Here is a 25,444-nt window from a genome sequence, read left to right as displayed (position 1 = left end):
ATCGGCCAAAAGCCAATGGTGCTGTGGAAGCTGCAAATAAAAACATCAAGAAGATTTTGAGGACAACAATACAAATTTCCCGACAGTGGCATGAGCAGTTACCTTTTGCATTATTGGGGTACCGCACTACGGTACGCACATCGGTGGGAGCGACTCCTTATCTTTTGGTTTATGGGACCGAGGCCGTAATACCGGCAGAGGTAGAGATTCCTTCACTTCGAATCATTGTCGAAGCAGAAATCGAGGACAGCGAGTGGGTTAAGACTCGGTTAGAGCAATTGACGTTGATTGATGAAAAGCGGATGGTTGCAGTTTGTCACGGACAGTTATACCAACGAAGGATGGCCCGTGCTTACAACAAGAAAGTCCGACCCCGGAATTTCGAAGTAGGTCAGCTAGTACTGAGGCGTATTCTGCCGCATCATGAAGAAGCAAAAGGAAAGTTTGCCCCAAATTGGAAAGGCCCATACATCGTAAGGAAAATATTGCCAAGAGGAGCATTGTATTTAGGTGATATCGAAGGAAATGACCCTGACACAGCGGTGAATGCAGATGCAGTCAAGAGGTACTACGTCTAAGTCATACTCCAAGTGGTCCTGACACGTTTGAAAATGGCGAAGGTGTTTATTCCCCACTACTCCCCAAACACTACCCAATTCTCTCTACCAACTTTCGAGCCGCTTACAAAAAAAAAAAAAAAAAAAAGAAAACAAAACAAAACAAAACGTTGGTTGAGGCCTGAACTACGTTTGACTTGATTCCGAAAGGATACGTAGGCAGCCTTTCCCTGAGGTTCAGTCACACCAACAATAAAATCCCATTCATCCTGAAAATTGAAACCAGGGCACGTCGAGCAGTTTAGAAGTTAGTATCAGCTACCTCTCTTTACCAAGTACAAGCCTTCAAATCAATTGCCAAAGATAGTGGGAAACCAATAAGCATCACAAATGGAAACCGGCACACCCTGAGTTGAGAGAAATAAAATGAGAGAGCCTCGGCGGTGAAAACCTTCGGGCACCACGAGGCGACGGGAGAAGAGAAACCAAAATGAGAGAGCTTGTTTAGTAAAAAACTCACAAAGAGTGCTATCAAGCGATGACAGGAAGAGAAATGAGAGAGGCCAACCAGCGAAAACCCGCAAAGGGCGCTGTTGGCCGAAAAAGAATGACTCCACCCCAAGAAGGTTTCGGCAAGGTGCCACCGGTTTGGAATCACAGATCCGTTTTGGTTCAGGAAAACGCAAGTTCTTAAAAGGTCAGACGTCCAGTCCAAAGAGCATGTCATGTCATTTAAAGCCAGCGTTATCTTCCTCAGATAAGTCTTTCTCGTCCCGAAAAGGACACTCCTTTCCTGAAGTTTGTTTTCTCCTTTCTTTGTTTCTTTTCGAATCTCTTTTATGTCTTAACCCCAAGTTCAGGATACACCGGAAAGGGCAGGTGGCAGGTTTGTTTTCACGGAATCCCGTCTCATGAAGGAAAGCGCCTCATTTCGTTGGTACGATTGCCCAAGCCTGATGGATCATGACGTTTGATGGTGTTTAAAGAGGAAAGAGAGGAATCTTCCCCAGCAAGTCCGCCTTCGGACGAATACCCACAGAGTCTCCCCCTGTACAAATCCCCACAGAGTCTCTCCTTTTGTACAATCTCCCACAGAGTCTCCCCAATATAAAAAAAATGGAATCTCCCCAGCACATCCCAGCGAGTCCCTTTGTAAAAATTCCCCAACAAGCTTACCCCAACAAATCCTAGAAATCCCACTTTGAAATAAATCCCCAGCATGCCCATTGTACAAAAATCCACACAAAGAATCCACTCTGTAAATATTCCCCACAGAGCTTCCCTTTTGTACAAATCCCCACAAAATACCTCCAATAAAATCCCCGTTGAGAACCTCCAAGCAAAACGGGACACACAAAAAAAAAAAAAAAAAGAAAGAAAAAGAGCCTTACGAGGCAAATCATCACAGAATCTGGAAATACAAGCCTGAGCGGTCTAAAGGGTTTCGGCATATGAATCAAATCAATGGCGGGACTTCACAACAGGAATGAAGACGCAACAAAGCAACCGGGAACGATCAAGGTCACCAAACCGACCGTCGTTTCCGAACTAACAATTGTCCTTTGTCTGAAAAGTTGAAACAGGTATAATCCAAGACAACCGTGCAAGAAGCAGGTGTCGCCCAAAGAGGAAGGTACACGGGCACAAGAAACATTTTGGCAATAAGGAATTCACTCAAAAGGTAAGTTCCCGCAAAACTCCCTTTTGTTCTTTTACTAAAATAAGAAAATTCAAAAAAAAAAAAAGAAGTCAGTGGTTGTTCCTCGAATTTTGTCCCCAGCCATCAGCATTAGGGTTTTAAACCCTAAACTGAATTTTCCTTTCAATCAGCATTAGGGTTTTAAACCCTAAACTGAACTTTTTCCTTTCAGCCAGCATTGGAGTTTTAAACTCTAAACTGAGCTTTTCCTTTAATCAGCATTAGGGTTTTAAACCCTAAACTGAATTTTCCTTTCAGCCAGCATTAGAGTTTTAAACTCTAAACTGAGCTTTTCCATGCAATCAGCATTAGGGTTTTAAACCCTAAACTGAATTTTCCTTTAATCAGCATTAGGGTTTTAAACCCTAAACTGAATTTTCCTTTCAGCCAGCATTAGAGTTTTAAACTCTAAACTGAGCTTTTCCATGCAATCAGCATTAGGGTTTTAAACCCTAAACTGAATTTTCCTTTAATCAGCATTAGGGTTTTAAACCCTAAACTGAATTTTCCTTTCAGCCAGCATTAGAGTTTTAAACTCTAAACTGAGCTTTTCCATGCAATCAGCATTAGGGTTTTAAACCCTAAACTGAATTTTCCTTTAATCAGCATTAGGGTTTTAAACCCTAAACTGAATTTTCCTTTCAGCCAGCATTAGAGTTTTAAACTCTAAACTGAGCTTTTCCATGCAATCAGCATTAGGGTTTTAAACCCTAAACTGAATTTTCCTTTAATCAGCATTAGGGTTTTAAACCCTAAACTGAATTTTCCTTTCAGCCAGCATTAGAGTTTTAAACTCTAAACTGAGCTTTTCCATGCAATCAACATTAGGGTTTTAAACCCTAAACTGAATTTTCCTTTAATCAGCATTAGGGTTTTAAACCTTAAACTGAATTTTCCTTTCAGCCAGCATTAGAGTTTTAAACTCTAAACTGAGCTTTTCCATGCAATCAGCATTAGGGTTTTAAACCCTAAACTGAATTTTCCTTTAATCAGCATTAGGGTTTTAAACCCTAAATTGAATTTTCCTTTCAGCCAGCATTAGAGTTTTAAACTCTAAACTGAGCTTTTCCATGCAATCAGCATTAGGGTTTTAAACCCTAAACTGAATTTTCCTTTAGTCAGCATTAGGGTTTTAAACCCTAAACTGAATTTTCCTTTCAGCCAGCATTAGAGTTTTAAACTCTAAACTGAGCTTTTCCATGCAATCAGCATTAGGGTTTTAAACCCTAAACTGAATTTTCCTTTAGTCAGCATTAGGGTTTTAAACCCTAGACTGAACTTTTTCTTCCAGCCAACATTAGGGTTTTAAACCCTAAACTGAGTTTTTCCATGCAATTGACATTAGGGTTTTAAACCCTAAACTGAATTCTTCCTTTGTTCGGCATTAGGGTTTTAAACCCCAAACCGAACCTCTCCCCAGCTAGCCGGTGTTAGGGCTCCAACCCTGAACTGAGCATGCATATCCTCTTTCATCAATTTTATGAACTTCCGGGTAAATAATTAACGAAATTTTCCTAGTGAAACTGGGGCAGAAAATTTCGTTCGTTTGTTTGTTTTTTCCCGCAGGTCTAACCTCGAGCCACACGGATCGAAATGACCTACGAGACGAGTCTCAACTCAGAATCAAAGAAGAAAAAGACAAAAAAAAAGACATTCCGAGATATCAGAGTGAATGGAGAGCGGATTGACTCCGACGTTTAATTAAGGTCTTGAACCTTGCCAATCGCGTCTCACTCAGTATCCCAGAGGTTACACAAATCGCCGCAACTCGCAAGCATCAAGATTCAGATCGGAGTCTACAAGCAGAATCAGCTAAGACCCAAGATCAAGTCGTAAAAGAATCATAGATAGGAATCTTGTAACTAGCAGTTGACATACATATAAGTAGTTAGTTCAGTTTCTAATTTTCGTTTGTTTGTAATAAGGCGGTCAGTGACGTAGCAGTGACAACAGCAGCAGCAGTAGCAGCAAGCATTGCAATCCCATGGTAGTCCCAGCTACCAAAACTTCCCGAACTACATTGACCTGATTCCTGTTTAGCCCAGGATATGTAGGAAATCTTTGAAGCAAGATTTGGTCAAATCTTTCAGAAACATGCTTCATACGGAGTAGTCCATAGGCAAAAATCGCTCATGCACGCTCACTTTATCTTTGCACGAAAACTCTTCGTGTTTCCGAACAAAAAGGGGCAGCTGTGAGCACGTGATTTTTGTTTCACGAGACAATCGCTCCAAAAGAAATAAAAAATAACAACAATTGATCCCATTGTACAATTTTGAGATTTTTACATGGCACTTCGTTAACTGTTTATGACTTTGGCCCATTTTTACTTTATTAAAACAAAATACAAAAAATGTACGTGTCATGCATGATCTGAACCGTAACATGGTTGTTAAATAGAAAAAGCATGAACAGGCATCTTTGCCCGTGATTTTGTTTTGTTTAATTTTTACCTGTTTTGGATCATTTTAATGTGTGTGCAAATAATTGTATTAGGTGTTTATTTTAATTTGATTTTACTTAGTTTTGTGTTTTTATAATAAAAAAAAAAGAAAAAAAAAAGAAAGGAAAAGACCCCTTCCGGACTTGGGCCAATTTGTTAAAATTGGCCCAACAAACTCAGCCCAAGACCCAGGCCTGCCCCGTCCAGGCCACCCGATGCCCAGAGAATCCAAACGACGTCGTTTTGATACAGGTTGATCTGGGCCGTTGATCTTAAATTGATCAACGACCAAGATCAATTCCCCATAACCCATCAACAAACCCGACCCGTCTCACTCGGACCGACCCCAAACCTTTATCCTTGAAACGACGTCGTCCCTGTTTAGCCAAAGGATCCTGGCCCTTCATCTCATCTCATCTAACGGCCAGGATCCATTTGCTCACTAACTATATAAACTCCTAACACTACCCTGCCCCCCCTATCCAAACCCCAGCCTTCGTCTCCCCAAACAAACAGCCCTAAAACCCTAGCCGCCCCTGCGTACTTCCGCCATGAAAGCCGGCGGCATGGATGCCGGTGACCTTCCCCTGAACACCATAGAACCCCCATGCCATCCTGAACCCAAATCTACCAACCCCATGGTTCGAATCACCCCCCAGGTCCTCGAATCTTCATTCGAAGATTCGAGTCAAAACTCGATCTAACCCAACCAACCCCAGTTTCATACCAGACACTCCCCAGACCCCCCTCGTGACCAAACCATACTTGGTTTGGTCCGAATCTGATCAGGGAAGCATGAATCCCAGATCTGAGTTTTGGAATTTGTGGGTTCTTCGTCACTGGTCCATATCCGTTCGAATCGAAGAGGTTAAGGTCTAATGGACTTTAATCCAAGTGTTTCTCGTCTGAGAAACACTTCGTTTAAAGTCCGTTCAGCCTTAAGAAAGGCTTGACCAAGTCCGAGTTAAGGTTTTGATCTTTTTGCGGTTTAAGGTGAGTTTTCTTTCTTTTCTTAGTTGTTTGATTGTTGTAAGGGTCTGTTCGTTTGCTGTTTATGTCCTTGACCTCTATCAACTGTGCTTCAACCACTTCGCCTGAACCTCTTTTTTTTGTTTGTCTAAATTCCCCCCTCCTATTCTGATAAGGCATTATGTATTTGTTTGTGCAAGTAGCTGATTTTCGAGTTTGGACTGACTAGTTGACTCCTCGAGTGTATTTCTGCTTAGTCAGTATAATGCGAACCATGTATCAATACTGTTTAAATGTCTGATTTTTGGCTACGATTGTGTATGTTAATACTAATATAGTCGAGTCGACATGTGTCCTCAATTAATTTCAACTGTCTGAGCATAGTAAATCGATTTGCTTCTGTTGAACATTTGTTGAAATCAATTCAGAACCAGTTTTGTTTACTTATAGCTGTTGATTTGGATCAGTCAATGTAAAAAAGGATTGTTTATGTTTAAATTCTGAATTGGAAGGCATGTGCACTCGTGCACAGCATGTGCATTGGTGCACCTCATGTGCCTTGTGCACAGCCTGTTTTTCTGCATTAAGAAGCCTTTAAGTTTTAAACAATCTGACAGTATATGCTGTCAGATATATTCTACTGCCCATACTTGCTTTTAGATAATAAAATGAAAAGTTAAAGCCTGCCAAGGGAATGTCATGGGATTAATACTTAAATAGCTGAGTGGAAACTGAAAAGAAAGGGGCACATGGGAGGGGTATCTGATTAATTTAACAGGCTGTAAAAGGTTTGATGTTGAGGCTTATAAAAGAGGGGCACATTAAGAGATAGGGGGAGGACATCTGATAAGACAGAGATATTGAGGGGGACAGACAGAGAAAAACACAGACAGAGAGGAGAGGAAAAGAATACCACCTGATGTTAGGAAAGGAGATAGAGGGAACTGGAAAAGGTTTCTTTTGATAATTCAAGCATAAGTTCAAAACTGAACATTGATTTTGGATTTTGGAAAGAAAGGAGATAGAGGGTGGCTATACAGAAAGCATAAACTGTCTTTTCTTCCTGCTAATTGTTCGATTCCCAGTTTGTTTGACCTGTTTCAAATAAGTGTTGATTTCCTCTCAAGTATCAGTCAGGTTTTCTGCTGTTTGGTTCTTATTGGTTTGTTTTCTTTTGGAGTTAGACCGTTTGAGTTCTGAGCCCATTCCCCTGCTTGTTGCTGTCATTTTGTTACCTCTTCCCATTGGCTATAACTGCATCTTGCATTGGGATTTTGTACCTGCTGTTACTGTTGTTGTTTGGTGTTGCTTCTATTGTCCTGCTGACCCCTTGCTTCTGCTGTTGTATCCGACATCCAGGTACATACTAAGATTTCGCATCTGATGTAACAATGAAAGCATGAAATCAAAGATATGCAGGAGTTTAATCATTCGTTTGCTGCAGTTACAGTTTTACAAATGTTATTAAGATCTGTGTAATTTGTTTAGTTTGTAATTCAATAAAGAAACACGTTAGATAGCCTTGTACTTAACCGTAGCTTAGTTCGTCCTAAATTGTGATTTCATGTGTTTAAGGGGTTGTCTAACGAGGAATGCATGAGTGTTCTTTAACACATAGATAATTAGGTAATTTTAAACTGACATTCCGCATGTATAGAAAAGATTGCTTTAAGCTTGCCAAATATGATGCTTAGTTTTATTGAATCTTTGTAAATAGTTCACAGGATCCTATTCAAACTCTATTAGTAGTAGTTTCCGATAAGTTAATTCCACTGATTTGGTTTAAATAAGCAAGTTTCAAACTTAGATCTGAAGAACATTTATCATAAGCTTTTTAACAGTTTTATTAATCTTGTATGTTAATTTTCCCTTGACAATTTAGCAACATGCTCATCTATGAAATAAGGCACTAAACAATTCACGCCTCATAAAAATCAGATAATCAAGTAAGGATCCGAAGCTGGTCAAGCATGTAATTAGCACGTAATCCTTTCTTTTTAGAGACAAATGCATTAGAAATGTAGCCACTTTAGGATACCCTTTCTAAAATAAAGATGAGCCTCGCCAAATAAAAATGCAAGATTGCGGGCCCCTCAATAAATAACCATAATAATTATTTAGAATTCAGGATAGGCCGTTTAGTGAATTTCATGGCCTTCTACAAAATAATAACGCGTTAGACCCTTTAGGCACGGCTTAATTAAATTACATTCTTAAAACTCGGGTGCACATTGATGTGACCCAAATCCAAATCTCAACGGAATCAAAATGTGTTGACGATCACGGGTGCATTGATTGTGACGTGGTTCGAGATGCATTCTCACGACGTTGCAATTCTATAAAAATAAATGATAATAATAAAAGCGGTTTTAAACTTAATAAAAGCACGTAAGTCATAACATGTATTTAAATCAGATATTTAGCCATTATAACAATTTAAGCGACCGTGCTAGAACCACGGGATTCGAGGGTGCCTAACACCTTCCCTCGGGTCAACAGAATTCCTTACTTAGAATTTCTGGTTCGCAGACTTCATTTGGAAAAGTCGAAAATTTCCTCGATTTGGGATTCAAGATAAACCGGTGACTTGGGACACCAAAAGCCAAACCTTTCCCAAGTGGCGACTCTGAATTAAATAAATAATCCCATTTCGAATATTGTCACTTAAATTGGAAAAACTCCCTCGCGCATCTTAACCCTTTGGGGCGGGCGCGCAAAAAGGAGGTGTGACAATCAGTAGATAAAGTTTACATAGTCCAACACTACTACTACTCGAGTAGCCTGTTTGGCCAAGTTTTCCAATTCTAGAAGCATTTTTTTTAAAATACTTTTTTTTTTCATTTCAAAATTGAAGCGTTTGGCCAAGCTTTTGGAAGAAAAAAAAAGTGTTTTTCAGGAGAAGCAGAAGCAGTTTTGGAGAAGTAGGAAAGGGTAACTTCTCTCCAAAAGCACTTTTGAGAAAAATACACTTAGAATCACTTTTTAAAAGTTTTGCTAAACATTAATTGTTGTTCAGAAGTGCTTTTCAAATTAATTAGCCAAACACAAATTGCTTCTTACCAAAAGTACTTTTGAGAAAAACACTTCTAAGAACCCTTTGCAATAGCACTTCCGAATATAAAACTAAACTTCGGCAACGGGCATAACTAAAGTTTAGTAAAACTAATTTTGCTGGGTTGCCTTCTTGCTAGCTCTAAGAGGAGGGAAATTTTCTTTTTTTCACAACCCTTTGCAACGGGCAAAGGATTCATATGTAATATATATACTATTTTGCCGACTACTAATATACTAGAGAACGCAACTTTCCATCAGTTGGTGATGAATAAATATTGCAGATTCATTTTTTAATTCATAACAAAAACAAAAAAGGAAGGAAGAAAGAAAGCGATTAATAGCAATATCTAAAGTTTGGGTGGAAAAAAATTGCTGCTCCCTCTATCCATCGTATATGACACTTTGACACCTATGACAAGGCAAACAATTTTTTTTTTTTTTAACAAACATTGTGATCACGTTTCGGGTTTAACTTTTCGTTTTTGAAACCCAAGTGAAAACTGTATGAGGCTTTTATCAGGGTTTAAGGTTGTTGTCCTGTAATAGTACTTCTCTTCGAGTAATTACTAGTATGAGCTTTCTGACAATCTCGAGCAGCTCCTCAATTCTTCAATCTTTTCCACCCAAATTCTGCATCTCCAAATGGAGAAAGAGGACCCCTTCAGCATTCACAGCACGCAATTCCAAGATTTACAGTCCCTTCTCCATCCCATCAAGATTCCAAATTTCAGCTCATTTCGGCCGACGTACCAAACGTCAAAACTATTTGAGGAAAAAGCTCACTCAACACCACCAACAACAACAGGTAATTGAAACCCCCATTATTCACATCCCAAATTCTGAAAATAATGATGAAAACAGCATGTCTAACTCCATTTTTCAAAATCCAAGTAGTGAAAGTTTTCAATTTGGCTCTGAAAGCGGTGATGAAAAAAGCAAGAATCTTGTTTCTGATAGTGGGGTGGAGTTAAAAACAAAGGCTTTAGGGGAGTCTGTTTTATGGAATAAATTGGAGAGCTGGGTTGAGCAGTATAAGAAGGATACAGAGTATTGGGGTATTGGTACTGGTCCTATTTTCACTGTTTTTCAAGATTCTGAGGGTAAGGTCAAAAGGGTGGTTGTAAATGAGGATGAAATTTTGAAAAGAAGCAGAATTGATCCAACATTGTATCGGAACGCTAAGATTGAGGAGCATGAGGATGTTAAAGCAAAAATTTCATTCGCCGAGGTCTTAGCTAGGGAAATGGAAACTGGTAAAAGTTTGCTTCCTAAGAATAGTTCAGTCGCTAAATTTGTCGTTTCAGGAGAAGAGAAGTCCAACGCTGTGAGTGGACTCAGCACTTTTACTCTTAATCCTGGTCTATCTAAAAAGTTGCCTAGAGTTGGATTCGTGGTATTTTGTGGTTTCATTTTGATTTGGGCGGTAAAGAAAATGTTTATTACTGGTAATAGTGGAGAAGAAGAGTACTCAAGGTTGGAGAAGGAAATGCTGAGGAGGAAGATGATAGCAAGAAAGGAGAGGGAGAAAACTGTGAAAGGTGAGGTGGAAGTTATCCAAGAGCCAGATAACATGTCTCTGGAAAAACCTCGGCTTGATAAGCTACAACTTAGGAGCAGCATAGAGAAAGCAATGGGATTCGACGCTAGTTTAGCATTGCCAGAGCAGTTTCAGAATGAGCAGTTTGAGGATGCCGAATTCTCTGATAAGATTCAAGAAATCAGAAAGATGGCGAGGCATGCACGAGAACAGGAAAAAGGAAATTCTCTTCAAGCTGACAATGGAGGAGATTATCCAGCCTCAATCGAACACTCTAATGAAAAGGAAGTTGTTGAACCGAAATTGTTTGAGGATATTAATGGAGTCCTTACCGGTTCATCTTCACTGTTTAGTCATGAAGTGCAGACCTCTAGCAGAAATTTAGAACCTCCAGATGATATAAAAAGCTCTATGGAAAATGTACATCAGTCAAAACATGATGTAAGCTCAACTGATGGAACTGAAAAATCTGTTATAATGTCTGGCCAATCAAGCAAGCCTAGTGAAATTTCTGTGGCATCAAAATCAAAAATCATTCTGTCAGTTAAGGAAGCTAGGGAGTACCTCTCGAAACTGAAAGCGAAACAAGAAAGTATTGCTGAAAGTGATCCAGAGGGTGAGAAGGTATTAATACCACTAATAGAAAAGGAGAGTATTGGTGATGTGAACCAGCTGTCTGCTAATGCAGGAAAAGAATTTGACCCATTGCCTTTATGGGGAATATCTGATTTTTCTTCTGAAGATTCTAGTTTCAAACGAAAAGATTTTCTTCCAACCAGCAATGGTGCTGTATCTGTACAGAACAAAGAGAAAAGTTATCCAAGTCAAAGTTCTTATGATGATGAGAACAACAGATATGAAGAGCTTAAACCACTTGATTTCCCATCACCTGAACAAGAAGGAACAGTTGGTGATGTGAGCTCACAACCGACTGATGAGATCAAAATCTTTCCATCCAATGACATTCCTGAACTTGTTGATAAAGTAGTAGTACATACTGAATTACCTGAAACTCAGTCTGCTCAAGACGGTAATGGCAGAACTGCAGAACTGGAATTATCACCAAATAATGGAAGCTGGTTGGAAAAGAATTTCCATGAATTTGAACCGGTCATTAAGAAAATTCAGACGGGGTTCAGGGATAATTACCTGGTGGCAAAGGAGAAATCGGATGAGGAGCCGAATCTAAAACCTCAGATGTTTCATCTTGAGAGTAATGAGAATGTCAGCGAGCTCGAGTGGATGAAAGATGAGAGACTTAAAGAAATTGTTTTTAAAGTTAGAGAAAATGAGCTTGCTGGTAGAGATCCATTTTCTCAAATGGATGATGAAGATAAACTTGTCTTTTTCAGTGGCCTTGAGAAGAAAGTTGATCAAGAGAATAAACAACTAATGGATTTGCACAAGTGGCTCCACTCAAACATTGAAAACCTTGATTATGGAGCAGGTATTAAATTTTTCTTAAATGTTTAGAGATAGTTACTCCCTCGCGGAAATAGGATAAATAAATGCTAAAGTCATTATACCTGGTAACATTTTGAAAGATACAGTTCAATAATTAAGGTTTATTGTTCATCATATTTGTCCCTTTTCTTATTTTTGAGCCGCCTTCAGGCACAAAATTCTGATTTCTTTAGGATTCATTTTGTTTTCCTTCTTGTTTTAGGGTGTTGGGGTTGAATGGATGGTAGAGAAAAAACCTAAGTTTCTCAGACTCTTCACTTTCGATGCCGCACCTGTGTCGACACGACATGGGTGTGGGTGTGATTGAATCTGGTCAATTGATTTTGGGTGCTTTGACGAAAAATCGACGGAGAAATTCGGGACAGATACAATGGTTTCTGAAATCAAAACAAAAGCTAGAGTGAAATTGAAGAAAATAGATTATATTGTATATAGAAATTTCTATGTCAGTCCTTTTCCTTTTTTATCCTTCTCGGATTCTCCTTTTGATCAACATTCTCTCCTTCTCGGAATACCCTTTAAGTTTTCCACATAACTTCTCATAATTTAGACATATTTATAACTCTACTTTTAGATATTTGAGTTATTTTTAGCCGAATCACCGCACCCATATCCGTATCTAGGTTCGTGCCCTCGAATTTTAAAATTTAGATCATGAAGGATCCGACCCTAGATTCGCACCTGTATCGGAAATCGGCACCCGAGTCCGAGCAACTTAGGAAAAAACATAAAGTTTTTTTGCAATTCCAAGGTTATGCTAAGCAAGCTACTTTTTTAAAACCCTCTTTTGCTGTAGATGGCATCAGTTTGTACGACCAACCGGAGAAAGTTATACCTCGCTGGAAAGGTCCACCAATGGAAAGAAGTTCTGAGTTCCTAGAATACTTTGCAGAAGAGAGAAAGGTAGTTGCTGAAAGCATAAAAAACTCAAATCTCATAAAGAAAGAAAGACAAGACTTGCCTCAAGGATTGCAAGAATCCCCATCAAGCAATAAAATTGATTCGACTTCAGCACCCAGGACCATCATTGAAAGTAGTGATGGTTCCACCATAGCTGGCAAGAAATCCGGTAAAGAGTACTGGCAGCATACAAAGAAATGGTCCCAGGGGTTCTTGGAATCATACAATGCAGAGACCGACCCGGAAATTAAAGCTGTAATGAAGGATGTAGGGAAGGACTTGGACAGATGGATTACGGAAAGAGAAATAAAGGAAGCTGCCGATCTGATGGACAACTTACCTGAGAAGGGAAAGAAGCTTATCAAAGAGAAACTTGAGAGGGTCAAAAGAGAAATGGAACTGTTTGGACCCCAGGCAGTAGTGAGCAAATATCGTGAATATGCAGATGAAAAGGAAGAGGACTATCTATGGTGGCTTGATCTACCCTGTATATTGGTAATTATTACATTTTTCATTTTGTAATTTTTCCAACTTAAAAAAGAATTTAATCAATTGAATTAAGAAGAGCATGGCCTCATACACGAGGCTTCTTCTCTGCCGGGCAGGGAGATCGCATGATTAAGGCGTGTATGACACTGTTACCTTTTACTGCAGACAGACTATTTCCTAGTTCCTTTATTAACAGTGACATTCGATGCAACCTAGAGGTTATTCGTCCACATCTTGTCCAAAGACATATATCGAGACACTTTCGGAGCTATTTGCTTGAAGGATTCTTTTAGTTTTCCAATGTTAAGGCCCTCTAGTCTTAATGTCTTATTATGTATTGTCCAGTTACATTGTGATTTCTCAAACAATATTTGTTTCTGTTTGTAGTGTATTGAATTATACACTGAGGAAGAAGGAGAGATGAATGTAGGATTCTATTCACTAGAGATGGCCGCTGATCTGGAATTGGATCCCAAGCAGTATCATGTAATTGCTTTTGAGGATGCTGGTGACTGTAAGAATCTTTGCTATATAATACAGGCTCATATGGAATTGCTTGGCAATGGAAATGCCTTTGTTGTTGCACGACCTCCTAAGGTAAATTTATTTGTTTGTAGTGTAACTACATTTCTTTGGTTAACTGGTCCTACGCCTTATTCTTTACATAATGACAGTGCTTTCAAATCTGAGATGGTTGATAACATCACTGGTGGAGAAATCCAATGCATTAGAGGAGTTTTTTTTTCCTTTTTTCTTGGGGGGTGGGGTGGGGGTGGGGGGTGGGGGTGCTATGTCTCTGGTTAATGTTTTTTCTGTGAGCTCCTATAACTGTCCAAATGCATATTGATAAGCACGTCTATCACATTTTAGGAACATTTATGGATCTGTGTTTTTTTAAAAGCAATATCTCCTTCCAAATTGTTAGGATGTTGTGTAGGACAAAAGAAAGTAGGACTTCCTGATCTCTGGATGAATTTCCTAGAAATCTTTAAATTGTATAAATGTGTTAAATCTTCCTGCTGTCCCAAGCTAGTTATGCCATTAATGCTACCGTGTCTTGTTTAAATGCTTAATATGCTAAACTAGATCGACTCCATTTCCGCTCTATTTCTTTATTCTTTTACTTCTCACTCTATGTGAAAACTGAAATAGCTGATGACTTGTGCCTGTTCTCTGCTTTCCTTTTGCTTCTCTTAGCCTGTTATGTTGTAGATCAGAATACCGTTATCGAGAATTGATCACTGTTGTGGAAATTATTTGTTACTTACATTATTGACTGCTATGCAGGATGCTTTTCGGGACGCCAAAGCAAATGGTTTTAATGTGACGGTTATCAAGAAAGGGCAGCTGCAGCTCAATGTGGACCAGACATTGGAAGAGGTGGAGGAAGCTATCACGGATATTGGAAGTAAGATATACCATGACAAAATCATGCGTGAACGCTCTTTGGATGTATCTACAGTAATGAAGGGTCTATTTGGTACTGGAAAACCTATGAAGAAGAGGTACACTGCAACCATACGCCTGTCGCTAAATTTTATTACTGGCACATTTTTTCTGGTGAACACTATGATGCCAGATATTTAGATGATGCCTTAGATTAGAACTCTTATTTTGATTGTACCCTTCATATTTTTCAGGAGGAGGTCACGGAAGAAGCTAAAAAAGCCCAGTTCTAAATAGCTGTCTTCTCAGGTATTAAATTTCATAGGTAGTGTTGGTGCTAGTTTATTGTGAACTTATGATACTTTAGAACAGTACATGAAATTTTGTGCAATAAATTTCAAAATTTATAGATGGCTCTTGTACCTGCCAAACAGTCCAGGTGAATTTTAATTATCGGCACTGCTTAACTTACTTCCAAGGAGCCAAAATCAACCCCTACCATGGACATTGTAAAAACATGTAAGCAGAAAGAATAAACATGGCATCCCCATCTTTTATGAGATATAATCATCTTAGGATTATAATAGAAGATGAGAAAATCAATAAGGCCTTTGTTAAATATGCATTGATTTCTATATTTGAAATGATGGGGAAGAAATTTTTTGTTAGTGTTCCTTGACTTAAATTTCTCTACCTCTCAATTTCCTTTTAAGGTAGGGGTAAGGTCTGCGTACACACTACCCTCCCCAGACCCCACGGTGTGGGATAATACTGGGTATGTTGTTGTTGTTATCTCAGTTTCCTTTTTAAAAAAACAAAAAATTTACCCTTCTTTTTCCTGTGTCCTCCTTTGGGAACAAAATCAACTTTTTTTTTTCCTTCTAGTTATATTTGCGGCTATGTCCCTCTGATTTTTTAAATCACAGGGATCTCCCAGCGCTGTAAGCTTCATTGAGATAAGCTAGAGAAAAAAAGAGTTTGTTGGTTTACTAGTACTGAACTTTTATTAGAAAGAGGTAAATTCACGAAAACAATGAAAAGTTGTAAGTTGAAAACTATATTACCATGTCGGATTCTTCTTGTACGACCCACATGATATTTTCTAGTAAATTTTTCGAAAGATTTTGGAATCATTGATCGGAACTGATCCCGCGATTTTTCTGTTATTGAAGGAGGAACTTAAAGGCAGACTGGCAGAGGCAGCCCCTGTTAATTGATTCTTCATTACTGAGGAAATGTTATGTACTTTGAGAAATTAAAAAGAGAGCTCTAAATCGGTTTCTGTTTTTTCCTCCAATTGGACGCTTTTCTTATGTTCCCCGAGGTTGAGCCTGTTTTTTAGTCAAATGGGAGATCGTGAGGGCGTATTTTCAGCTGCTGAGTAGTTCCTCAACCTTTGACAGGCTGGCTATTATGGGAACTCAGTTGCCTAGTTTCTATTAGTCAATAACGTTATATCATGGACCTAGAGTCGTTCTAAACACAACGTACTGCATGTGGGGGGGTGTTCACAGTTAGCTCAGATGGTACCGCTCTTTGAATTGTGATGGGCATTTGAAATTTGAGCCTGAAGCAACGAGTTGAATAAGGTGACCCTTGTTCATTATCATTTGTTTCTTCCCCCGGTAAAGGTGCTCAAAGATGAGTTCCATAGTATATATTCAGTTGCTGCAATTATCCTAGAATGAATAATTAGGAATCCTTCCGCAGCTTAAAGACTGCATGGAATTTTTTTTGTATTTATGATGGTTTAGTGACTTCCCTCTGTGCATCTCTAGACACCTCCCTGATGTGGATGTTTGTGTAATTATATCAAAACTGTTAAAGCACTTCTCTGAAAAATCACATTATTAAAAGTAGAAAGTTTACTGTGATTTAGAGGTCTGTGTTGACTCAGTTTGCAGATTGATTCTTTACATTCTGCCTTTGACAGTATCCTCTGCTAGTATTCTCCGTTTCTGAGGTCCAAAGTTACGAAGAGTTGGTTAGTTTGACCTTGAAACAGGCGATCATTGATTTAGAGAGGAACCCTGAAATATGAGATTTAGAAGTTGATAAGAAACGGTAAAGTTGCTGTCATGTGCCCACAAGGTCACGGGTTCGAGCCATGGAAACAACCTCTTACCGGAATACAGGGTAAGACTGTGTACAATAGATCCTTGTGGTCCAGCCCTTCCTCGGACCCTGTGCATAGCGGGAGCATAGTGCATCGGGTGCCCTAGAAGTTGATAAGAAAAAACCTATCATATTGTTGTTCTTGTAACAACATGGGATACTCTTATCATTTGATTTCGAAGAATCATACAATGAGTGAACATCTTGTGGATCTTGTAAATATGCAAAAAATTGACTAATACAACTTTTATGTGACGGGAAATATTTCTCTTTTATACTGGAGGAGATCCATCTTTAGCATTCATCTTTGTTGTTTTAGTACCTTTTTAGCGTAATAATTGAAGACGTTGCAACAATAAGAATTGAATTTACTGCCGGACAGAATCTTAGTTGACTTGAAAAGAAACCATGTTATATTAGAGAAATTCCTTAAATTAGACCTCCATAACTGCATCTTAGTTTTCTTACCATAATTTGCATTCTAAGTTGTAGCAATGTATAGAAATAGAATTGCTTTATGTGAGGTTTTAAAAGCCAAATAAACTCAGCGACAGCTTATAGCTCAACTCTACTTACATCATTTACCATTCATACTTTTCACCAAAGGCAACAAACAACTTGCTGACTTGCTTTAAGCTGTAAATTAGGTCAAAAGTGCAAATCACCATTTGGTTTAATATTTTGATAAAAATGGAATGATTCAGAGAAGTCTAGTATAACTCCATCACAGTGATGAGAAATCTGGAAGTGGCCAAAAGCAATGGTCTTCTGACCATTTTAACAATCATAAAACATGTTGCAGTTTGACAATCGCCATATACATAAGCCAAAGCACAAAAATCAATTCTTCATCAATTTGTGCCCTTGCATTCGCCTAATTTCTAATACAAATACATCTGCAGTTTCCCTTTTAACAATCCCTTGATGAGAAGCTGAAAATGTAATTAATCAACAGCAAGAAAATCATGCATCAGCAACGGACGCCTAAAACAGAGCCACTGCTGACTTGAATCACCACTTTACACTTCACTCCACTATCCACCCTATGTGTAAACACCTTCAACACCCTCACTCTCCCCACCAACTTCATCCTCGTTTCCACCTCCATTGTGGAGCCCCCTCGAACCCCACCTCCGCCGCTCGCCGCCGCCGTCGAAACCACCTCGCCGGAAACATCAGCTCTCAAAGTTGCCGGAAGCGGGTAAGACTGAACATCAAACTTCGCCGACATATGCTGCGTCCGACCACCGTCGATCTTACCGGCTGGAATAAACACAACACCCACCGGCTCGCCTGAGTAACTGAGCTGAAGCGAGCTGTCGTAGTGAGTGAACTCATCGCGATTTGGGTTCGTAACGGAGACGTACTGGAAGAAAGTGAAGTTAACGCTGCCGTTAGTAACGGAGAAGGTGGGGAATTGAACGGCGTCGACGGCGATTTTGGGAGTTTTGGGTTTGAAAAGGAAGAAGTAGACGACAATAATGCCTACAATGAGTAAGATCAAGAAGAAAGTGGCAACACAACATGATGCCAAATTAGTGCGGCCTCTACTACTGGGTTTAGATCTGTAAGGATCAAACATGGCTAAAGATTATTGCTTTTGAACAGCCCCAGTTGGGAAAATTTAGTGGCAAGAATGTGGAATAGGAAAGGGGGAGAGATATGTCAATAAAGTGTTGGGTAGCATATCATTAGCACTAAAGAAAAAGGAAAAAAACAAGAGATACAAAGGTAAAGAGAGAAATTAGGAATTTATCACTGACTGATTTTAAAAAAATCACTGACTGCTTGGTTCATTGGTCTGGATCTACTACAGTGATTTGTCTTCTTCTGTCAATATTAAGGAAAGTGCTAGTTTTAACCCCTTTTCCTTTTCTTTCTCGCGAAGGAACAAATGTTGAAAAAACATTGTAAGCAGCAAAAATTCATACAAGGGAAAAAGGCCTATATTTGCTCCTAAAACTATAATTTTTTGTTTAACTTTGTCTTTTGTTAGAAGTTTAACAAAAATAGTTTGGTTACTATTTGTATCATATTTGTCCTTTTTTTCCAACTGAGTAGACAAAATCCTCGTAAGCATTTCATTTTGGTTTAGTAGGCAACATAGATGACACGTATATGAGTTAATAAGCACATGTTTGATCTAATAGTTACATTAAATCTGATAGTTAGTCTTTCTTAGTTTAATTACAGATTTGTTGTCAGTTTAAGAACGAGTGGAATTTAAAAACCTTTAATTTTAGAGAACTCTTAATTTTACGTAAAAGACACATATTTACTATCAGTTGATTGATATTAAGATACTTATATAGTTGCTTTCTCAATTGTTTTCGTAGGGGATTGGAGGTTTAAAAATTACTTAAAGAGTTTTGAGTGAGAAATAAGGTTTGCATAATTACGTTTGAAGTGAACTCGGCATCAAGTTAAGGTCTGATAAAAATGAAATGAATGTCCCACTTCATACCAAACCCATCCTTCCAAAAGGTGGAAAGGTGCGGCAATGTAGCAAAGGAGTTAGCCTCTAGTATTGTATTGGATCTACTAGCAAACATTCACCTTGAATACTCCAAAGAGCTCTGAAAAAATTAGTGTACAGCTTTGTACAATAAAACAGATCTGTGAGATCTTAGCTTTGTTCATTACTTGAGTTATTATGTACCACCCAAAAGGGCTAAAACTAGCACACAACTCATCCGAGTCTCGGTTTCTTATTCCTCTACCTAGGTTGAAGCTTAACCAACAATGTCAACAGCCTTGGCTCCTGCAAATATATTTAATAAGTATACAAGAACGTAAACTATTATTTGAGGAAAAGGATACTGTGTCTTCAACTTAATCCAGCATAAAAAAAGATTGAACAAACTTTACAGTATTTTGAGAATTGACACCGAGATAAAGAACTTGGTCATAACCTAGCTAGGTCATTTCCAGTTAACTGCGAAAACGAATTGAAAGCAATGAAATCAGGATATTCTCTTGAAGTTGATGCATGCAGACAATAGGTGTCCGCAGACTCTCCTATGTACACCTATATACCAATTCTTCAGTGAAATATCAATAGGAAATCTCATCAAGGCGTTGATCCATTATATGTGAGATGGTCTCAAGGAATGCATCTTCACTTGAGCCAGGAAGCACAGAGTCCAGTGCTTCTTGAACAATCTCCTCAATCACAGATTCCTTGTTCAAGGTCTCGCGGCACATGATGTTCCCTATGGTAAATGGCGTGAGGCCCCTCTCTGCACCTTTCTTCAAAAGCATAGTAGAGATGCGGAGTGTGCGGGCACTTTCCAAAGGCATGTCCCACCCGTAAAACTTCAACAAGGCAATGTCTTCCTCCGCATCAAGTGATTTTATGTACTCAATGGTTTCGGAGCTAAAAGGCTGACGAGCTTGTGGCCAATACAGCCAGTCAAAAGTGACATCTTCAAACTGAAATAGCATATAGATAAACCAACTGATCAGAACCAAACGACACAAATTTTCCCGAAGTCTAATTGATTTCCATCAATTGTCAATTCTGAATTAAAGAGAGAGCTAGAGAGAATATAACAAGCAGCCTAACAAGCATTCACAACTCTCAAATTTCACAGAAGTTTTTGCTACTCGTATCAAGGCAGAAAGCAATGACATTTTCTATTAATTGTACTCCAGAACTTCTTCTAGAAGAGCACACTACTTGGACTTCAAACGCGTTTTATGCCTCATATAGTGCAGATAATAGCAGGCCTCTCAAAGGGGCAGGTAAAAAAAGATTGTCAGTTTGGTAAAGACCACAGCTTCTCAAAGGTGTTATTTTCTTGGCTTCTCATAGGTGTTATTTTCTTATTATTAGTTTTGGGATTCTTCTTTTTTCTAGAGGGGCGAAGCTCAGACATATGTGTTGGAAACGGAGTATATTCCCGGACCTTAAAAGATAAGGTCTCATAATGAGCTGGGAAAATGTTATCATCATTGCAATCGCTCCCTATTATCCTATTTTTCTCATAGGTGTTCTGGCCAATAAAATCATACTGCAATTTGACATGAAAATGATATGCTTTAAATCCTTGGATTTGTGTTTGTCATTTCAAAGGCTGCGTAGAAATAGGGGGAAACTATTCCACTGGAGATACATTGATATTGAAGTCAGTCTATACCCTCAACCAAAATTTGACCATAATGAATGAAACTAAGACAAGATGCCTCCATATTCGCACCCAAAATCATATAGTCAGCTGCTGGAGGGACATGTTAGAGCAGAAAACAAAATTGCAAAAGATAATTAACATCACATTGTAACTACTTTAATAACAAATATAAGTAAGATGTAACAGGAAATGCAGCAAAGAAGAATGGCATCCACCAATTGTTCACATCAGACACCAAAAGCAAAGGAAAATAAAGATGAAGACTTACACCGTCAGGCAAGCAGTAACCATGATCAATTGGAATGAGGACAACCTGCCCATCTTCACCTTTGCTCATTAAAATATTCCCTGCATGCCTATCTGCATTTGCCATCCTCATATCAAGCACTGCAATCTTATGCACTTCCCCCACAGGAAAAGCACTGGGACCCATATCCTCACAACTTCCATTGTTCTCCATGAACTTTTGCAAGGAGCCAATCTTAGGGGTGATACCATCTGGGTGATTGAATCCGCTGTGGAGACACCTCACAAAGAGAGTTGGTGGAACACCAGCAAAGCCCAGTGCCTCACCAGAAAATGAACGCCTACCGCTTTTTGGATGATCCAAAAGGTAAGCAGCACATTCCCTCAAAGCACCTTCTCCAACTCTTGTTCCTTTCTTCAAGCCCTCTCCATTAACTGATAAAGGCAGCCCTCGCGGGTTATTCACAGCCATAGGCTCCTCATCAATTGGTTTAAACACCGAAACATACTTACTCCCTGCTGCATCAAGCATAAAGTAGGCTCCTCCTGTGCCTTCGGAGGATCTAATAGGATAATGTCCTCTATCTAACCCTTCAAGTGTAGAGCCAATCAAATCACTAATCACCAAAGGCACTTCAATCTTTGGGTTAACAATGATAGGTTCCAAAATACTTGCCCTATCAGGAGGCTCCCTAGGGACCGAAAGCTTATTCTCTAGTATTTCATTCCCACCATTGCTCTCTGTAACCTTGTCATCATTCAGTTGTGGTGCCACAATAGACAGCTCAAAATTCTTCTCCACCGGTCTTGCTCTAATCTTTGCAGATTTTCTCACAAACAAATGAATCACAGCATCATTGTTCTTGCAGATATCATGTATAAGCCTCTGATCTTCAAGTCTTTCACCATTGCAAAGCACTTCTTGCTCATCGATATCTCCTAAAGCACCCTTCTTTTTCTTAGCAATCTGACGCTTCACATATCCGACATCCCTGCTCCTATCCACATTAAAGGTAAACTCTTCACCAGAAGAAGTTTTCACATTGATGACCTGAAGATCTGATAACCTAAGGACCAAATGGAGAACATTTCCATCACCAACTCCATAATCCCTAATGAGGGAATTGCTTCTGGCCAATTCTCGGCCCCCACACACCAATTTTTGATTTTTCACAACAAACCCTTTACAGGTTTGAATCTGAAGCTTCACAGAGTCAATTGAATCATATTCCAAAACCCTCATTGGTACCATTGACCCTGACATAGCCACGTATATCAAAATTGATTCTTGGCTATGGAAATCTGCAGGAATCATCATAGATTCTTTGCACATAGGACTAATCGCAATCGCCCCAGCTGAAGACATCTTTCCACTAATCCAAATTTTTCAAACCCTAAATTCCAAAAAAAATCAAATCAACCTGAAAAATATAAACCCCTAAAAAACAAAAGATAATTTACCAAGATTTTCACAAACCCATCTTTACATACAATCTGTGTTCCTCTTCACAGATCGAAACTGTACAAATTAAAAAAAAGAACAAAACCAAATTAAAACTTCCCAAAGCCCTAGAGATTCATAATAGGCCCATATATGAATTTACTTGAAATGGGCCATAGAAAAGCGAGCTAGAAGCTTTGGGAAATCGGAAATTAGGGTTTCAGAAATTGGATTTGGGGAAAAAATTAGAAATAAAGTTAAATAGAGAAATTCAAAGGCAGAGAACAACGAGCGGATTCTTATTAACGGAGGAATAAGAACCGAAGAGGAAATGGATGATCGGAAGCTTAGTATATAGATAAGGTGAAAACAGATCAACGATGAACTTTTTGAATGGTTCCGGCGAATTTTCCGGCGATTGAACGGTGACAAATTGGGAGCGTGTTTGGTGGAGAAATTTGGTACCGTTGAAGAAGAAGAGTGAAGAAGATATGCGTTGTAGACGTGGGAATTCTTATAGTGTACAGCGTTGAATGACGACTTTGACGTGGTTTTTTGACAGACTTTAACGGCGTTTACTCGGTTTTGATTTTGAGGAAGAGGAAATGAGAAGAAGCTATTAACGGCGTCGTTAATTGGGCAACAAGTTGGAAGAAGACACATCATTGATTACACAGATTACAAGAATAATGGTGGAGTAACGTTGTAAAGTGCTGTGTAGGTTCGAGGAAATTGGCTCATGCAAGACTTTTGTACTTATCATAATCCCATTGGTTCTGATTATTAATGACTGTAATTAATAAATACAGTAGTAAGAGTATTCTATATGGATGGTGGAAGGATTTTTACATAATCATATTGTTTGACTCAAAAGTTATTAAACAATTTTTGAGCAAATCAATCAAAAAAGACATAGCTAATCTTAATTAATACCGGATGAAAGGCAAAACTGAAACATGGAAAACATTGGACAGGAATAATAGTTGGGGAATTTTATTGATTATAGAAGTTACCCTGCCTCTCCTTGAAGAGGTTAAGGGAATTACAATCATATTACCCCCTTCTTAGCTCATCGAAAAATGGAATCTTTATCCTTTCCTGTAGGTCAAGGAATCTATTCATGGAGTTTTGCCATCCCCTCTTTGGGTTATCAGAGTAATGGAGAAGAAGGCTCCCCCTCCTCTTTTCAGCTCTTTTCCCTTGTATTTATAGTCGAGAACTCCCTGAGCTTATCATGATTTATCATGGTCAGGTCGGGGAGGTGTTTCTTCGTCGTGGAGAGGCCTTGGCCTCGTCGCTTGTATTAGAAATAATAATAACGAGTCGGAGTCGAATTTGTTGACTACTTTCGTAAGAGGATTAGGACGGGGTCATTGCCGTCGTGGTCGTGTGGTCAGATTTTGGCCAATACAGTTAGTCCCTCCGTTCGTCGGGGTCATATCTCACCGACCTCGGCGGACGGATCATGTATGCGATGTAGTCGGAGGAAGTTAGATTCGCATTTTATTCCTTAGTTGCGTGACGAATTTAGAAATTGCCCGGGGGCGCCTTTCTAAAACTTGTGTATCGTGGTGGCGGTTTCAAAACTGAAGCGCTGGTTGATAAACGAAACGTCGCTTCGTGCAGGCAGTCATAATGGCACACGTTTCCGAAGAGCTGAATTGTTTCGCTCCCGGTCAGGCTCTAATGGTGATTGTTGGGTTTCGTGCCCAGAGAATTTGTGCCTTATAAATTGAAGGAATCAGTCATTTGCTTATTCGCATTTCATCGTTCATCTCTGAGAGAGTTCCCAAGATATCTCCCTTTCTGTTAATCTGAGCTCTTCTTTACTCCCTTGCTCGCAGTAATCTTCAATTTTCTCGCTTCTTCCGCTAAGCTCTTTCTCCTCTTTTTTCTTGGTGATCTGGAGATGGCAAGTACTTCTAGTGATAATGTTCCCGTCTCTCCTCCGGCAGTTGAGGATCTTGCTCCGGCCGCCGAAAATGTAGAATTAACGGAAAGCGAAGAGGTTCCGTCGGTGGAGGAAATTTTATCCCGCCCGGGGAAAGAGGTGGCGGACTTCAGTGCCGATGGCGGGGAAGAGCCGGTAAATATTTCTCCTCTCATAGGGGAAGTAGGGATAGCGGGTCTAAGGGAGTAATGGGGTATTCCCAGCTATGTCGAGATGGTGCCGGCGGGGAGAGACGACCGAGTCCAATTTGACCGTCCCGGATTCTGTATGTTCTACGTTTACCCTTTCCTGGTGGGGTACATATTCCCGCTTCCTCTCCTGGTGGTCGATTTCTGTCGTTATTACGAGGTATGTCCTACTCAGCTTTCCCCTTACCTATACAAGTTGTTTCTCATGTTCATCAAGTATGCGGAGTTAGCCGGTCGCGAGGTCACTCTAAGGCACGTGCTCAGCTTGTTCGCTCCATAGAAGATTCGCAGCACGATGATCCATGCGCACCCTCGTGGGTCGAAAGGCTTAGTGGTAAAGATGGATGATAGGACCAACCGTCGCTTTTTTGAAAACTTCTTCTATGTGCGGACTGAGCACCTAGTGGCGGATCTAACTGGGTTCCCTACGGTGTGGAATTTTGCCCGTAAGGTTCCGCCCCCGATTAGTGGAGTACTCGGTTTGTCTAGGCCCTTACACCTTTCGTGAAGCGTATACTGATCTACTTCGTTGCTTTGCAGCCGAGAAGCTACCTCCACCACCCTTGGAGGGATCCGAGAATGGGTTGAGGCCATCCTTCCCCATACAGCGGGAGTTCACATGTGGTCGACCTTCCACGAGAGATATGGTCGTAGGCCCCTTACGGGTAAGATAACGCCCTTATTTTCTATCTTCTCTTTTTTGTTTTGACCTTGACTCTCAAATTGTCATTTGTCGTTGTCAGGGAGAGTTCGTAGAACCAGGGGCCCTCAGCTAGCCTTCCACCGACCGGCCGCTTCTGCTCGCCTCAGTGCAGTAGCTGTTGCTCGTCCTCCGTCGAGGGCAGCGTCGGTTGAGTCTGTGGCCTTGACTACTC

General features: G+C 39.7%; 3 protein-coding genes and 1 non-coding gene across 4 annotated transcripts; 1 reads left to right on the top strand and 3 right to left on the bottom strand.

Moving 5' to 3' along the window:
* Positions 1-8,958: 8,958 nt before the first annotated feature.
* On the top strand, positions 8,959-16,372 carry LOC107764930 (uncharacterized). The gene is made up of 6 exons (XM_075217811.1): positions 8,959-11,706; positions 12,520-13,118; positions 13,500-13,709; positions 14,400-14,617; positions 14,753-14,807; positions 15,671-16,372. Exons 1-5 carry the CDS (start codon positions 9,294-9,296, stop codon positions 14,793-14,795), a joined length of 3,483 nt encoding a protein of 1,160 aa, XP_075073912.1. The 5' UTR covers positions 8,959-9,293; the 3' UTR covers positions 14,796-14,807; positions 15,671-16,372.
* A 989-nt stretch (positions 16,373-17,361) lies between these two features.
* LOC107760276 (uncharacterized) lies at positions 17,362-18,347 on the bottom strand. The gene has a single exon (XM_016578307.2). The coding sequence runs from the start codon at positions 18,193-18,195 to the stop codon at positions 17,584-17,586; it is 612 nt and encodes a 203-aa protein (XP_016433793.2). The 5' UTR covers positions 18,196-18,347; the 3' UTR covers positions 17,362-17,583.
* Positions 18,348-19,385: 1,038 nt separating this feature from the next.
* On the bottom strand, positions 19,386-23,074 carry LOC107760285 (phosphatidylinositol 4-kinase gamma 4-like). The gene is made up of 2 exons (XM_016578316.2): positions 21,012-23,074; positions 19,386-20,045 (listed from the first exon to the last, which is right to left on the bottom strand). Exons 1-2 carry the CDS (start codon positions 22,353-22,355, stop codon positions 19,668-19,670), a joined length of 1,722 nt encoding a protein of 573 aa, XP_016433802.2. The 5' UTR covers positions 22,356-23,074; the 3' UTR covers positions 19,386-19,667.
* LOC142162498 (small nucleolar RNA snoR69Y) lies at positions 20,476-20,578 on the bottom strand. The gene has a single exon (XR_012693758.1). It is a non-coding gene; the product is annotated as a small nucleolar RNA snoR69Y (small nucleolar RNA).
* Positions 23,075-25,444: the final 2,370 nt, after the last annotated feature.

Source organism: Nicotiana tabacum, chromosome 7 (assembly GCF_000715075.1).
Source record: "Nicotiana tabacum cultivar K326 chromosome 7, ASM71507v2, whole genome shotgun sequence".
Lineage (NCBI taxonomy): Eukaryota > Viridiplantae > Streptophyta > Magnoliopsida > Solanales > Solanaceae > Nicotiana > Nicotiana tabacum.
Note: the sequence above shows the minus strand (reverse complement) of the source record. Positions and strands in the feature narration are given on the sequence as shown.

Coding starts and splice junctions, on each gene's coding strand:
- LOC107760285 (XM_016578316.2), bottom strand. CDS start 22,355: ATGTCTTCAGCTGGGGCGATTGCGATTAGTCCTATGTGCAAAGAATCT. Junction 20,046..21,011: donor GTTACTGCTTGCCTGACGGT/GTAAGTCTTCAT, acceptor ATGCTATTTCAG/TTTGAAGATGTCACTTTTGA.
- LOC107764930 (XM_075217811.1), top strand. CDS start 9,294: ATGAGCTTTCTGACAATCTCGAGCAGCTCCTCAATTCTTCAATCTTTT. Junction 13,119..13,499: donor TTGATCTACCCTGTATATTG/GTAATTATTACA, acceptor TTCTGTTTGTAG/TGTATTGAATTATACACTGA. Junction 14,618..14,752: donor GGAAAACCTATGAAGAAGAG/GTACACTGCAAC, acceptor CATATTTTTCAG/GAGGAGGTCACGGAAGAAGC.
- LOC107760276 (XM_016578307.2), bottom strand. CDS start 18,195: ATGTTTGATCCTTACAGATCTAAACCCAGTAGTAGAGGCCGCACTAAT.